Here is a 14,609-nt window from a genome sequence, read left to right as displayed (position 1 = left end):
CAACCAACCAACCAGCCAGCCAACCAGTCAGCCAGCCAACCAACCAACCTACCAACCAGCCAACCATCCAACCAACCAACCAACCAATCAACCAACCAGCCAGCCAACCAACCAACCTACCAACAAACCAACCAACCAACCAACCTACCAACCAACCAACCTACCTACCAACCAACCAACCAGCCAACCAGTCAGCCAACCGACCAACCTGCTAGCAACAATTCCACCCGGAAGACCAAACCTTTCATAATCCCCACCATAGATATCTCTCACAAACTTATCTACACCTGATGAATCAAAGTTATAAACTGAATCTATCTTTAGTCGGCATTATCTCAATGATTGATGTTGAAATAAAATCATACCATCTATTTATTCATCCTTCCATCTATATCTATCTATCTATCTGTCTGCTGTCTGTTTATCTATCTATCTATCCATCCATCCATCCAATCCATCCATCCATCTATCCAACCAACCATCTATCTATCAATCAATTTATCTATTCTTTTATTCAATCAATCAATCATTCATTCATTCATCCACTCACCTGAATTATCACCCTCGGTAGCCAGTTGTATGGCCTCTTCGAAGGTCTCGCAGCCAGTCAGCAGACAGCACAGCCCAAGAAAAGTACCCCCACCTAAACTGGTTTGCGAATGAGTGAATGAATGAATGAATGAATGGATGGATGGATGGATGAATGAATGAATGAATGGATAAATGAGTGAATGACTGAATGAGTGAACTACTGAATGAGTAAGTAAATGATCAATTGCGTTTAAATGTGAATGAATGAATGAATCAATGAATCAATTAATCAATCAATCAATCAATCAATAAATGAATGAATGATTTAGTTTAGAAGAATAAAATAATGAAAAACAACAACAGCAGCAGCAACAACAACAACAACATTAACAACAACAATAACAACAGCAACAACCTTGACCCGCAGACCCTCTTATACTGGGTGGGCGACCTTACGGTGAGCATGCTGACCCCTGAGCCCACGTTGACGATCAAGTATGGGTAGGGGTCACTGAAGTCGTAATGCTTCAGCACGCAGTTGTCAGTCTCCAGAGCATTGGCGTAATAGTAGCACTCCAGCCTTGGATTCTGCTTGTAGATGAAGTGCACGCCCTGAATGAGGCAGTCGAGTTCGTCGTATTTGTGCAGCTGCAGGTTAACTTGGTCCCTGAAATCCGACTCGAATTTGTAGGCCCCACCGCCAGTGGCACAGATGCTGGTGGCCAGGCTTCTGAGGTCTTTGTCGCGAACCAATTGGACGAACGCTTTCATCTCGACGGTCGGGAATCGAATGAAGTGGAACGTTCCGGAACATCCGCCGAAATTTTGCACGGGTAGGGCTAGGTGCTTGTCCCGGATGCCGTTTTCACCGTAGGCTACGTTCCCTACCAAGTACCTGGCGATTGGTCAGTTGGTAACTAGTCAGTTGGTGATTGGTCAATTGATGAGTGGTCAATTATGATTGGTCAATTATGATTGGTCAATTATGATTAGTCAGTTCATGATTGGCCAACTAATGTCTGGCCAGTTTATGATTGGTCAATTAATATCTGGTCAGGTCATGATTGGTCAATTAATATCTGGTCAGTTCATGATTGGTGAATTAATGTCTGGTCAGTTCATGATTGGTCAATTGATGATCGGCCAATTACAGCTTGGAGATTAGTAATTGAGTAATACTGAATGGTCAAGGAATGTTGAATAAATAGTAATTATGAATAGTTGTTGAAGTGAGTGAGTGAGTGCTTAAACGAGGGTGAACTCGAAGAAGGGGAGTTCGCCCTCACTTAAAGAGGACGAACGCCTTCATCTCGACGGTCGGGAATTAAATGAAGTGGAACATTCTGGAACAACCTCCGAAATTTTGCACGGGTAGGGCCAGGTGCTTGTCCCGGATGCCGTTTTCTCCGTTTTCACACACACACATATATATATACACACACACATACACACATATATATATATATATATATATATATATATATATATATATATATATATATATATATATATATATATATATGTGTGTGTGTGTGTCTGTGTGTGTGTGTGTGTGATCGCCCCACCTATGAATCCTCTGCAGAACTTCCCAATGTTCACTGGCCACAGACTTGGTCCTCCTCCTCCGTCCGATGTTCTGTTGGTGGTAGGTTTCCTCTGCGTCCGCGGGCTCAAAGTACACCAACTTCGTGAGGGTGCCGCCGATGTCCATGCCGAACCAGGGCATTGCTGTGATGAGGTAGGAGATAGAGGGGTAGAGGGTAGGGGGTAGGCAGTAGGGATAGGCACACACACAAAAAATTAACTTTTTTTATTTTAAACAAATGAAAAGTTGGCATATACAAATTTATTTTATTTATTTATTAAATAAATAACCTACTCATTTATGATTATATTTTATTTAATAAATAAATAATTATTACTCATTGATAATTATATTTTATTTATAAAATAAATAATTATTACTAATCGATAATTATATTTATTTAAGATGAAGGAAAGAGGGATTGCATACGTGGTAGTGTTCCATCCCCTCGTAAAAGTTCAGTCGGAGAGATGTTACCCTTCTCTGGAATTCTATTTTGGTCTGCAGACATTTGAATTTCTGTCCGGCTAGACGTCTGCTCTGTTGTCTGAGTTGTTGTTGTTGTTGTTTCGGTTGTTGACAGTGTTATTGTTGTTGTCTCTGTGCCATTGCAGGCACTGTAATCAACTAGTGAAGCACCATCTTCCATCATATTTCCATTCAACTGTTGTTTGTGTTGTTGTTGCTGTTGTTGTAGTTGCTGCTGTTGTTGTTGCTGATCCATACTAGATACATTGAAATTTAAAGGAAACATCATAATGACATAAACAAGTATTAAATGTATGTTGGAGGGGAATGGATGTGAATTGTATGTTAGAGGTGAATGTATGTTGGGGTGCATGTAAGTGAACTGTATGTTGGAAGTGAATGAATGTGAAACATATGTTGGAGGGGAATGGATGTGAATTGTATGTTGGAGGTGAATGTATGTGAACTGTATGTTGGAGGTGAATGTATGTGAATTGTATGTTGGAGGTGAATGTTTGTGAATTATATGTTGGAGGTAAATGTATGTGAACTGTATGTTGGAAGTACATGTATGTAAACTGTATATTGGGTGTCGAGGTGCCTATATGGGAATTGTATGTTATAAGTGCATAGGTGAATTGTATGATATATGAATTATAATAAAATGACCCAATTAAATTAAACCAAGTTTAACCAATAAAACAAAAAAAATGAATGATTTGTATTAAAACTACCTTAATTGCAATGTAGTTGCACTTTGTAGGATAATAAATTACAAATTTTTATTAGTAATTTTAAAAAAATTAATAGATTTAGTTTAGAATAGATAGTTTTCCAAAAGTTTATTATCATATTATAATTATATTACAGCAAATAAAAAATTCATTTAAATCCATCTAAATTTTAAAAATTGAAACTGCAAAAAGTTAAAAATAAATACATGTGTTTGTCTGTTTGGAGAGTTCAGAACTTTTTTAACTGCTTGTTGGACAGCAGAGACTTTGCAAAAAATTCAAACCCGACAGAAGCTAATGCAATTGGAATAAAACATAATAAAATTAATTAAAAATAAATTGATTAAAAATAAATTAATTAAAAATAAATTGATTAAAAATTTAATGAAAATTATTCTACGGTGGCGAACTTATAGACGAAGGTAATGTTCGCGACGATTTTAACTCAGCGACGATTAAGCAAATGTAAAAGGCGGATTATGAAAAAACCGATTAAATAATAAATATTTAAAGGTTTAATGAAATGAAGAAAGATTTATTATTGTTTTTTATTTGTTATTTATAACATTTTAATTTTATTTAGATTAAAAATTGCATAAAACAATAAAAAACTTCATCATAAAATCGCTATATATTAATATACCAACGATAAGAAGAAAGTTAAAAAATCGCCAAAAACTTATTTATGTGTGCATCTAAAAAATATTTGCATCTTCTAATAGACAATTTTATTTTGTAAAATACCATATATAACAAAACTTTTTCCCGTTTCGTGCACATTTTCAAAAATTCGATTGAACGCGTTAACCCTACATTTCCAAATTTGAGTCATCGGTAACGAGAAAGTTAAAAAATTGCCAAAAATCCATTTATGTGTGCATCTGAAAAAAATTTGCATCTTTTAATAGACAATTTTATTTCCAAAAATACCATATATAACAAAACTTTTTTCCGTTTTGTGCACATTTTCAAAAATTTGATTGAACGCCTTAACCATACATTTTCAAATTTGCGTTCTCGGTAACAAAAAAGTTAAAAAATCGCCGAAAATCCATTTATGTGTGCATCTCAAAAATATTTAAATATTCTAATAAAGAATTTTATCCCCTAAAATACCATATAAAATAAAACTTTCTCCCGTTTTGTGCACATTTCCAAATATTTGATTGAACGCGTCACCCATACATTTCTAAATTTGCGTTCTCGGTAACGAAAAAGTTAAAAAATCGCCGAAAATCCATTTATGTGTGCATCTCAAAAACATTTAAATATTCTAATAGATAATTTTCTCTTCTAAAATAACATATAAAACAAAACTTTCTCCAGTTTCGTGCACATCCCCAAATATTGGTTTAAACGCGTCATCCATACATTTCTAAATTTGCGTTATCGGTAGCCTTGGTACACCTCTTCTTCAACTGTACTACTTAAAAGATGCATGGTGCAGTTGGTTTACATCATGCAATTAACGTCTTTTCCTTTTCCGTTCTAGTACTCTTTGGGAATTAGAAATAGATGACGAAAAATTACCATCATGCAAAAAGGGAATATTAGATTTGAGGCAATGTTTATTACAAATAAATTGATGTAGCACATGCAAATTATAATACATTATAAATGAAATATCAATACCTCCTGCCGGCCAATTGTTTTTAACAATTGCAACATTTTCATCATGTGATGTCTGAGTGGCTTGCCGTTGTGCTTCATTGACGACATCAGTGTTATCTACTTGCTGCAACAAACATTGTATGTCAGTTATATTATCTTGCAGTATCTTAAGGATACGATTGTTTTGTTATTAACCAATCACCAATCACTTGTTGCATGTTATTATGCTTTGTAGGTTTTGTAAAGATTCAACGTTGCCTTTGGGACCATTTTCAGTTAACCCTAAAAAGCATTTATTCCTCCGCAATAAGTCATGCAATCTGTAAATTTAATGTTATCATTAGTTTTTGACATTTTCGACAGTGCATTTACCGCTTTCGATTGGTGAAGTTATTTCTCTGCTTTAGGCTCCTGCAAGCGTGGCCAAACCAACCCTGTTCATCCAAACTAGACTGTAATTTAATAAAAATGTTGATCCGTTTAATGAATAATATGCATTGCACAGTAATTGAACTATAGTTCTTTAACGCGTGAACATTTCAATTTACAAAAAAAATATGTTTTTATTTTAGCTCAAAATTAACGAATACTAATGCAATTGTAGCAAAAAATGAAATTTAAATATTTTAAATTGAAAAAAGTTTGTGATGACTATAATTGTGAATAGTACAGATTGACAAGCGTATAAATTTTAACTATATATACGTGGTAAAATATAATAAATGCCTCCATTCGACTAATTCTAATATGACGCAGGATCATAAAAATAAAACTATTGACGAGCAACGTCCTGTTTCACTGACGGTATCTACTGCCGAAACATAAACATCTGGATGTACGCGAATCCGGTCCGTTTTGTGATGTAATTTTTATGTCACCTTGGGCCAAAAAACAATGAATGAAGTTGAGTCATCAACTACCACTACGTGTGAAATTAAAACAATTTATATTAGTATAAATGTAATTCTTTTCAGAGATGCCAACAAAAAAACTGGGATCTGGTACACAAATTTGTAGCAAATAACTCGTTTAAAAAAAGTAAAAATGCCGCGAATAAAAACACGAAAATTAAAACATTAACATTTTTTTAGAAAGTTCTATTAGAATTTAAACATGCAGCATAATTTTAAAAGTATTTTTTTAAATTTTATTCCGTTTCAAAAACATAATCTGAAAAACATCTAAAATTTAAAAAAATCCAAAAAGTACAATCACGGTATTCTATTCTGGTATTGTCATTTTGTGTTAATCAAATTATAAACTATACTACAAGCAAGAGCAGGAATGACGTTGTAACACATCAGATACAGGAAACTTCAAAACTGTGGTGCACTTAGGTTGTTTGCGAGATAATAACAAGGACCAAAAACTTCCATAATTAAGTTCAATACTTCTTTGCAGTTCCTGTTTAATTCACCGAGTTCATTAAAATTAATTTATAAATCAAAGTATAACACAATTTTAAAATATTCGATAAAATACTGTACAATTTTAAATTGTATTATAGTGTCAACAAAATAATATATAGAATCTTATACTATGCACCTGCGTCTCGAACCGTTATTTTCCTTATCAATCGACAGAGATTTAATAATAATAACGGTAAAAGAAATCTCGTATCGTTATAAAACGATACGAAAAATCTCGTATCCTTTAATAACAATACCAGAGATCTCCTATCGTTATTTAAACAAGACATTTTTAGGAAAGTCTACCATATCGAAATAAAAGACACAATTTTCGTCTCGTACCATTATTTCAATGTCTGAAAATGGTACAAGTGCACATTGTAAAAAAATAAAGAATTATAAAATATTAAAACTTATTTAATTTTTTCCAATTGAATGACTTTGGTTTAATAAAGACTCTAAAAATATCGTATTGTTATTAAAACGAGACATTCTCCAAAAAGTCTCGTATCAAATAAAAAATATGAACAAAACAAACTTTTGTTTAATTTTTTAATTGAATGGCTGTTTTCTGGGCGAAATGACTGGGTTAAGGTCGCCTGGTGCTGTTTCGCAGTAACCGGGTTCGAATGTGACAAAAGATCCCCGCGTATCACATGCTTCGTGTGTAATGCGTCGTTTAGCACGATGTTCATTTACGATGTTTTGCATAAATAATTTGCATAAGTAAGTAAGAGTGTAATTGACCTTTAACCTTTTTCTGTTTTAATACAGTACATTTTGTAAAGCGGAGTTGGCGGACAAACAACTAAGGGCAGACTGTAAATGTGCCATGAGTCATTGTTATTGCGCGGTGTTTTGGTTTAAATACTATCTTTCAAAAACTCAAAAATCATCATACAACTTGTGCACAAGTATGTGTACAAGTAATTTTATTATATCAATATATAGTCTTCAATACATCGTTATCGTATTGTTATCGTATCGTTATGTATCGTTTTCAAAATTAATTAATTTTAATTTTTAATAATTTCGTGTATTTTCATTAAACGAAAATTTATTAGATCAAACTGTTCAGCCGATTTGACATGATTGAGTCCGCCTGTTAGATACGCTTCATCGTAGCCGAAATCGTATCGTTTCCAAAAATTAACAAGACGCAGATGCTTATATAATAAAATAAAATTTTTAATTATTCCGTGTAATATTATTAAACGAAAATATATTAGTTCAAATTGTTCAGCCAATTTGACAATATTGGTTTCGCCTGTTAGATACACCAAAACCGTCGCGAACATTACCTTCGTAACTTATAGACGATTAACAACATTATATATATATTCATATAGTCATATATATATATACACACAAACACATCTTTAAAAATGGTCCACAAATTAGTTCGATGTTCGCCCCAAATTTTACCTTGCTGATGTATCATTTTATTCTATATATAAGACCTTTTTTATTTATTTTTTTAATTTCGTCCTCTCCAATGTAATGCAATTCAATTGTTCGTGATTGAGTTTTATCCTCTCTACGACTCCTCCCTCTCCCTCCTCTTGGTCCTCTTTAACAAATTCATAGTGTTGCTCTTTTACCTGTACATCATGTATCTCCCAAAGGCTTAAACTCTTTTGCTAAATCCGCACTTGCTTTTTCTGCCCCTTTTCTCTGGAACTCTCTACCTCTTTCTCTGACTACTTCTCCATCACTTACGAAGTTCAGAGCGGATCTCAAGACCCATCTGTTTGCAAGATTCATTGAGGAGCGCTGTTGAACATCGCGGAAATAGCGCTTCATAAACAAATTAATTGATTGATTGATTAATTGATTGATTGATTGAATGTTTTGTCTTTTTGAATGTCACTCTGTGGCTTTGTAATTTCGCATCCGTTGATGGGTGGGGTAGTATATATTTGTTAGAGTGTTCTAAATCAATTGACACATTTGGGGTAATTATGGCATTGCACGCACAATCTGCTTCTCTGACTGCTTTCCCAATTCCGCTTACTTTCAACCTTCCAAGAGTTGTCAAATTCAGTGCCTTTACTATGTTTTGATCATTGCAATAGGCCTCTGTTCCGCTATCTATCATGGCATTAAACCAGAAACTGTCATTGATGATAATATGAACGGATTATGAACAGGCCTCGTCTTAGCTTCGCGTATATCCTCCCCGTTCAAGGTACATGATTCTTCTGTTAATAAGTTTACCATTTTTGTTTCCTGGTTATTATCGTCATTATCCTGTTATTCGTTTACTATTTGACATTCCATTATTTGTTTCTGTATTGATGGGAATTTGGGCTTTTGCAAAAACGAGCAAGGTGACCATTCTCCCCACAGTTGTAACACTTTGCAGTAGCCCTATTTTGGCCGGTCTTTCTTTGATATAAAACTTTCCGCCTGCTGGTGTGTACTTCTGCTGCCCTCAAATCGTTTCACATTTTTGGCTATTTCCATACTTTAGTTCGAAGTGATTTATTGTTCTTGCCAGTTCCTCCCCTCGGAGCAAGTCCTGTGTTTTTTTGCTAATACAAATTCTAGTGTTGACTTAGGTATCATTTTCTTTAATCGATCGGCACATATTAGTTCTATTGCTTCTTCCAGGTTTTTTACCTCTCCACTCTTAAAGTAAACGAGATAGTACAGCAGTGTATCTCTTATTCTGTTTTGTCGTATCGAGTGGAATTCATTCCGTAGTATTATGGGAGAGAATCGTAGTTTTTTCATTAACTAGTTTTTGATAAGATAATACTCATCCACTTTATTTCCGTTCACATCATATTTGTTTGCTTTTTTTTTAATTATTCTAGCAAAACTTATATTAAGAGTCATTCATGAAATAATGGATCTATACTATGGGTACGGAAGAATTTTTCAACACACAAGTAAGCAGGTAATTCCCTTGAGTTTTCTGGATTTGCGCCAGTGAAAATTTTTAACGTCTGAGACCAAATGTTTATGTTTCGACAATCATCAGTTGCTTCTTTACTTTCTCTCTTCTGTTAAATGTTTATATGCTCCCTGTTCCTTTTTTGTTTGGATTTTTAATTCTTTCAATCTTATATCTTCTCTCATTCTTTCCTCAGCAAGACGAATTTTTTCATCATTTTTGACTAATTTTTTTCCATTTTAGAATATGCATCTTTCGCCATTTACTTATTGTTCGTTTATTATCTACACCACATTTACAACCTGAGGTAATCAGACTTCCAAGATAATTGAAGCTGTTGACTTGTTTCATCTGTTTACCATTAATGGTTATGGAGCAGATCAGGCGGTTTTGCTTTTACTTATAACCAAGCACTCTGTTTTGTTGATGTTAATTTGCAAGCCTTTCTTTTCACTTTCAAAAACCTGTTTGGAAACAATTGTTTGTAGTTTTTCTATTGAATCTTCAAGAGCTGTATCAGCAGCATATTTTACATTGTTTATATTCACGCCTCCAATAGATATTCCAGATAGATCTATCTTTCTCATGATGATCTCACTATAGAGATTGTACAGATCTGGAGAGAATACACAGCCTCGCCTAACACCTTTATTTATTTATTTCGACAAAACAAGTTATCTTGTTATCAACTTTCATCGCTGCTTTTTGTTCCCAATAGAGGTTTTTGATAACTCTCGTAACTTTCCATCAACGTCCAAATTTTCCAATATTTCTATAAGCTCCATTTGTTTCAAAACATATAAACATCAAGTCTTTCTTCATTTCAATCGCTCGTTCATTGATCATTCTTAGCATAAAGATAATAAAGATAGCGTTTCTTGTGCCACAATCCTCGACAAAACCACATTGGACATTTCAAATTTTAGATCTAACTTTACTTCGTGCTCTCATCATTAGAATTCTCAAGTGAAGTTTTGTAAAACTCGTCAAGCTGATTGTTCGATATAGTTCGCATACGGTTGCATCAGGTTTTTTAAGCAATGCAAGAAATATTGACTTGAATAAATCTTCAGGAATATCGCCACTGTTATATAACTCATTCAAAATTGCATTTGTATTTCTGTTTTTGATCCTTCCAATGATATCGCTCTTGTTATTAAACCATTTCTCCTTTGCCTCTAAGCATGTTTTCTCTATATTATCTATAGATCTGAGATCCTCGATATTAAACCTTTAATTCTTATTAAAAATGTAATTTTTGAAAAAATTATAAATAAAAAAATATTATTTTCTTTGAAAACAATTTGAATAATCTGTTTTGATTAATTGTAAATAAATGCTTTTATCGTCTTATTTAAAATAAGTTTCCGCTTCAAAATTATTTTTGTTAATCATTTGATCGATGACTAAAACTAAAAGCGAGAAATATTTACGTTAAAAATGGCGATTTTAAATTCAAAATTCGGCATATTATTAATATGTTTTTTTGTAAATTTGCAATTAATTTTTACATTTAATGTTGACATAAAAGCGCCGTTAGTAAAACGCGGGCCATCTGGTTCGTACTTCGGTTACTCAGTTGCCTTCCACTTGTTTAAAAATAAGACAATTATTACTTATCCAACATCAAAAAAAACTGCGTGGGTTATTTATATTTTTTTAATTTATTTTTTTTAATTTAATTTTTTTTAATTTATTTTTTTTTTCATAAATTATCATCCATTTAATCATCACCCACGTGTGTTGGCGTGTGAATGTGCGTTTTCCAATAAAAACATTGGTAGAAAAAGATCAGGATCTCCAGCAAAATTGAGAAAAAGATTTGTGGCCACTTAGTAAAGCTCTTCATGTTTATGTTTATGCTTCTGAAGTCTGGACACTGCGGAAGAAGATTTGAAAAAATTAGAGGCAACCCACATTCAATATTCAATATGTGGATCTAGATTTTAGACTTTTTAGTTTAGAGAAAGATCAAACGATTAGGTAGACCAAACATTGCAGGAATTAAAAGATTTTGGAGTTGATAAAAAATCTGATTGTATCTTTGTATCAGTATTGTGACAAAAGACCAAAAAACATGGATTTATTTATCATGTGCAAAGGGTAGAATCCTCATTCAGTGACATCTTTCAAGTTGTTAAGGAAGAAAAATTATAATTTATAAGGAAAATTATAAGGAAGGTCATGATCATGGAAAGATGGCAAAAGAGGAATTTTTTGAGGAAAAAAGAGGAAAAATAAAGAAAAAAAGATGGAATGTCATGTCAACCTCGGGGGTTTTCTTCATTCTATTTACATCTTTCAGGCCCAGACACTGATTTTTTTATACAGCTGAGCCAAACTTGTTTGAGGATAATAGATAGAAAATAAGATTAGAAAATATATAGGTAACAATGTCTTTGGACATTGTTACCTTTGGAATGTTTTTGGATGGAAGTGGATGAAGATGCGTATGTGATATGCAAGCTTTTTTCTTTTTCCAATATAAAAGAATTAAAACAATGGGATGTATTCTCTGCTCTAGAATTTAATGAAAGAGATAATGTATAAATAGATTAATATAATAATAACTCAGAATCATTTGATTCGATCAGACAAAAAAAAGTATGAATAAATAGGCGATCGTTAAGAAAAAAAAAAAAGAAAATTAATTCTTGTGGGCTCAGCCACCTGTAACTTAAGACAGCCGTTCAATCTCAAATCTTGTATTAAATATAATAAATGGTAATAAATTACTGAAATATATACAAATTATTATTACCCCTCCCACACATAGGCTGATGGTTGGGGCTCCAAGGGGCAACATACTCCACAATAAATACGATGTAAGGTTCTTAAATGCCAACAGACCCGGAGTTCTCTATAGATGTGAATTTGACACCAATCCTAATTGCAATCAACTCGAAATCTACCGATGTTAGCCTTTCGGCTTTATTTTTCATGTTTATCTATTTCTCAAATTATTTAATTGATTAATTTATTTATTTATTATATTTATTTATTATGTTATGTTATCTCTCAAATTATTGTTATTGTTATGTTTATATTGTTTTTATTGTGTTATATTATTTATTAGATTATATTATCTCTAAAATCATAATAATGCTTATAATTCTTCTTATTATTATTGTTTTTGTTATTATTATCATTAATTTTGTTTTTAAAATATTGCTGTTGTTGTTGTTGTTGATGATGATGATAATGTTGTTGACGGTCATGATGATGATGATGATGATGATGATGTTGTTGATGATGATGATGAATAGAAATTGGAAAATTACATTGCTAATCAGCATACAATTTGTGTTGTGCACATGTAACAACAACAACAACAACAACAATAATAATAATAATAATATTAAGGCCCAGTAGAAAATTGCTCCAACTGTAATTATATTCATGCATTGTGTGTGAGCATACAAAACATTGTTTGCCATTTTTGTTTTTCTTCCTATTGGTATCATTGTTTTTTATTTGTGTAATTTTTATTATTGTTATATAATAATTATAATAATTATTACTGTTGTTTTTTATTTGTGTAATTATTATTATTATATTAGTTATTATTATTATTATTATTGTTGTTGTTATTATAATTATTATAATTATAACCAATACAACTGTCTCTAATAAATGTTGTTATTTAGGCTATTATCAATCCTGTTTCTATTAATACGCCTACTGGCTATTTTTACAATTTATTTATACTTTTCTCGCCACTGTATGATTACTACTACTACTACTACTACTACTACTACTACTACTACTACTACTACTACTACTACTACTACTACTACTATACTACTACTACTACTACTACTACTACTACTACTACTACTACTACTACTACCACTACCACTACTACTGCTGCTGCTGCTGCTGCTGCTATAATTCATCACCATCACTATAATGATAATGATAATGATAATAATAATAATAATAATAAGACACTTGACAGGTGATTGTGAGAGTGATGAATAAGGTAGATGTGTGCCTTCACTTGTTATTATTATTATTGCCATTATTATTATTATTATTATTATTATTATTATTATTATTATTATTATTATTATTATTACTATTATTATAATTAATGTTGTCAGGTGTTTTATTCTCTTCATCTTATTTTCTATCCTCATTGTTTTCATCAAAGGGTTGAGTTATTGCTATTATTATTATTATTAATTTGTTTTCATTGTTGTTATTATTGTTGCTGATGTTGTTGTCGTTGTTGTTGATGTTGTTGTTACTATTATCGTTGATGTTGTTGTTACTGTCGTTGATGTCGTTGATGTTGTTGTTGATATTGTTGTTATTGTTGTTGTTATTATTGTTGTTGTGGTTATTGTTGTTGTTGTGGTTATTGTTGTTGTTATTGCTGTTGTAGTTATAAAGTGAAATTTTTTTAGACTTCCTCCACTATTTGGCTTCTACCATTTTTAACCTTTAAAATAACAAAAAAAGTCCTCTCCTGTGTTATACATCAAATAAAGCAGTCTTGCCTAATTCACTTCATGTACATTCTATAACAACAACAACAACACACGTTTAGACGACATTTTCCCCGAGACCGGGGGTTGCCGTTTGGCTACCTATGATGAAACCGAAATACTCCTCGACGCCATCCACATCTGTCACTCGCCTCAGTATCACGCAACCCCGCTTTCACCCTGACATTCTCCACCTGCTCTCTCCATCCCAATCGCGGACGACCCTTTCCTACCACTCCTTCAACCTCGAACTCCAACGCTCGCCTAATCCCGACCCTTTCATCCCTTCTCAACACATGTACATTCCATACTCTAAATAAAATTAGAATTTAGAAAAATCATTCTCCCGCCAAACCACAACTCTTTTTATAAACCTTGAGCGGCGCCATGGTGTAATGGTTAAGGTGACTGGCATCGTTGATGCAGCGTCCGGGTTCGAACGCAAAAAGATCTCCGCCTATCACATGCAAAAGTGTGGGATGCATTGACTCACGTGTATTTGCGCCTCAGTCGCTTGCCATAGCGCTATACAAAATAAAATCATTATTATTATTATTTATTATTATAATTATTATTATTTATTATTATTATTATTATTATTCGCTACTTGTAATTATTAGAATGTAAATTTAAAATTAGAATGTAAATAATTGTTTTTCCGCCAGATCACAACTCTTTTTATAGACCTTCTCTAAAATAATAATGATAATAATTATAATAATAATGATAATAATATGAATAATAATAATAATAATAATAATAATAATATGAGTAATAATAATATGAATAATAATGATAATAATATCTAACAAATGCGTGCTATGTAAAGTTTATAAGCATGTCTGGCTCTCATGCCAACATAGGCCATTAAAAGGACAACTT

General features: G+C 32.6%; 2 protein-coding genes across 2 annotated transcripts in view; both read right to left on the bottom strand.

Moving 5' to 3' along the window:
- HELRODRAFT_116595 (hypothetical protein) overlaps positions 1-3,738 on the bottom strand; it is a gene marked incomplete at its 3' end in the record, with an annotated part of 5,486 nt that extends 1,748 nt beyond the window's left edge. The window contains exons 1-6 of the mRNA XM_009033569.1: positions 3,547-3,738; positions 2,546-2,795; positions 2,097-2,259; positions 947-1,426; positions 551-648; positions 209-287 (exon numbers count right to left, since the gene is read on the bottom strand). Coding sequence (XP_009031817.1) covers positions 209-287; positions 551-648; positions 947-1,426; positions 2,097-2,259; positions 2,546-2,768 — 1,043 coding nt within the window. The 5' untranslated portion in view covers positions 2,769-2,795; positions 3,547-3,738. The remainder of the gene's footprint in view (positions 1-208; positions 288-550; positions 649-946; positions 1,427-2,096; positions 2,260-2,545; positions 2,796-3,546) is intronic.
- Positions 3,739-7,946: 4,208 nt separating this feature from the next.
- Positions 7,947-12,179, bottom strand: HELRODRAFT_182842 (hypothetical protein; the record flags this gene model as incomplete). The annotated part of the gene is made up of 3 exons (XM_009033568.1): positions 7,947-8,111; positions 8,353-8,452; positions 12,088-12,179. 3 exons carry the CDS (start codon positions 12,177-12,179, stop codon positions 7,947-7,949), a joined length of 357 nt encoding a protein of 118 aa, XP_009031816.1.
- Positions 12,180-14,609: the final 2,430 nt, after the last annotated feature.

This window comes from Helobdella robusta (genome assembly GCF_000326865.2).
Source record: "Helobdella robusta unplaced genomic scaffold HELROscaffold_94, whole genome shotgun sequence".
Taxonomy (NCBI): domain Eukaryota; kingdom Metazoa; phylum Annelida; class Clitellata; order Rhynchobdellida; family Glossiphoniidae; genus Helobdella; species Helobdella robusta.
This window is presented reverse-complemented; position numbering and strand designations above follow the sequence as displayed.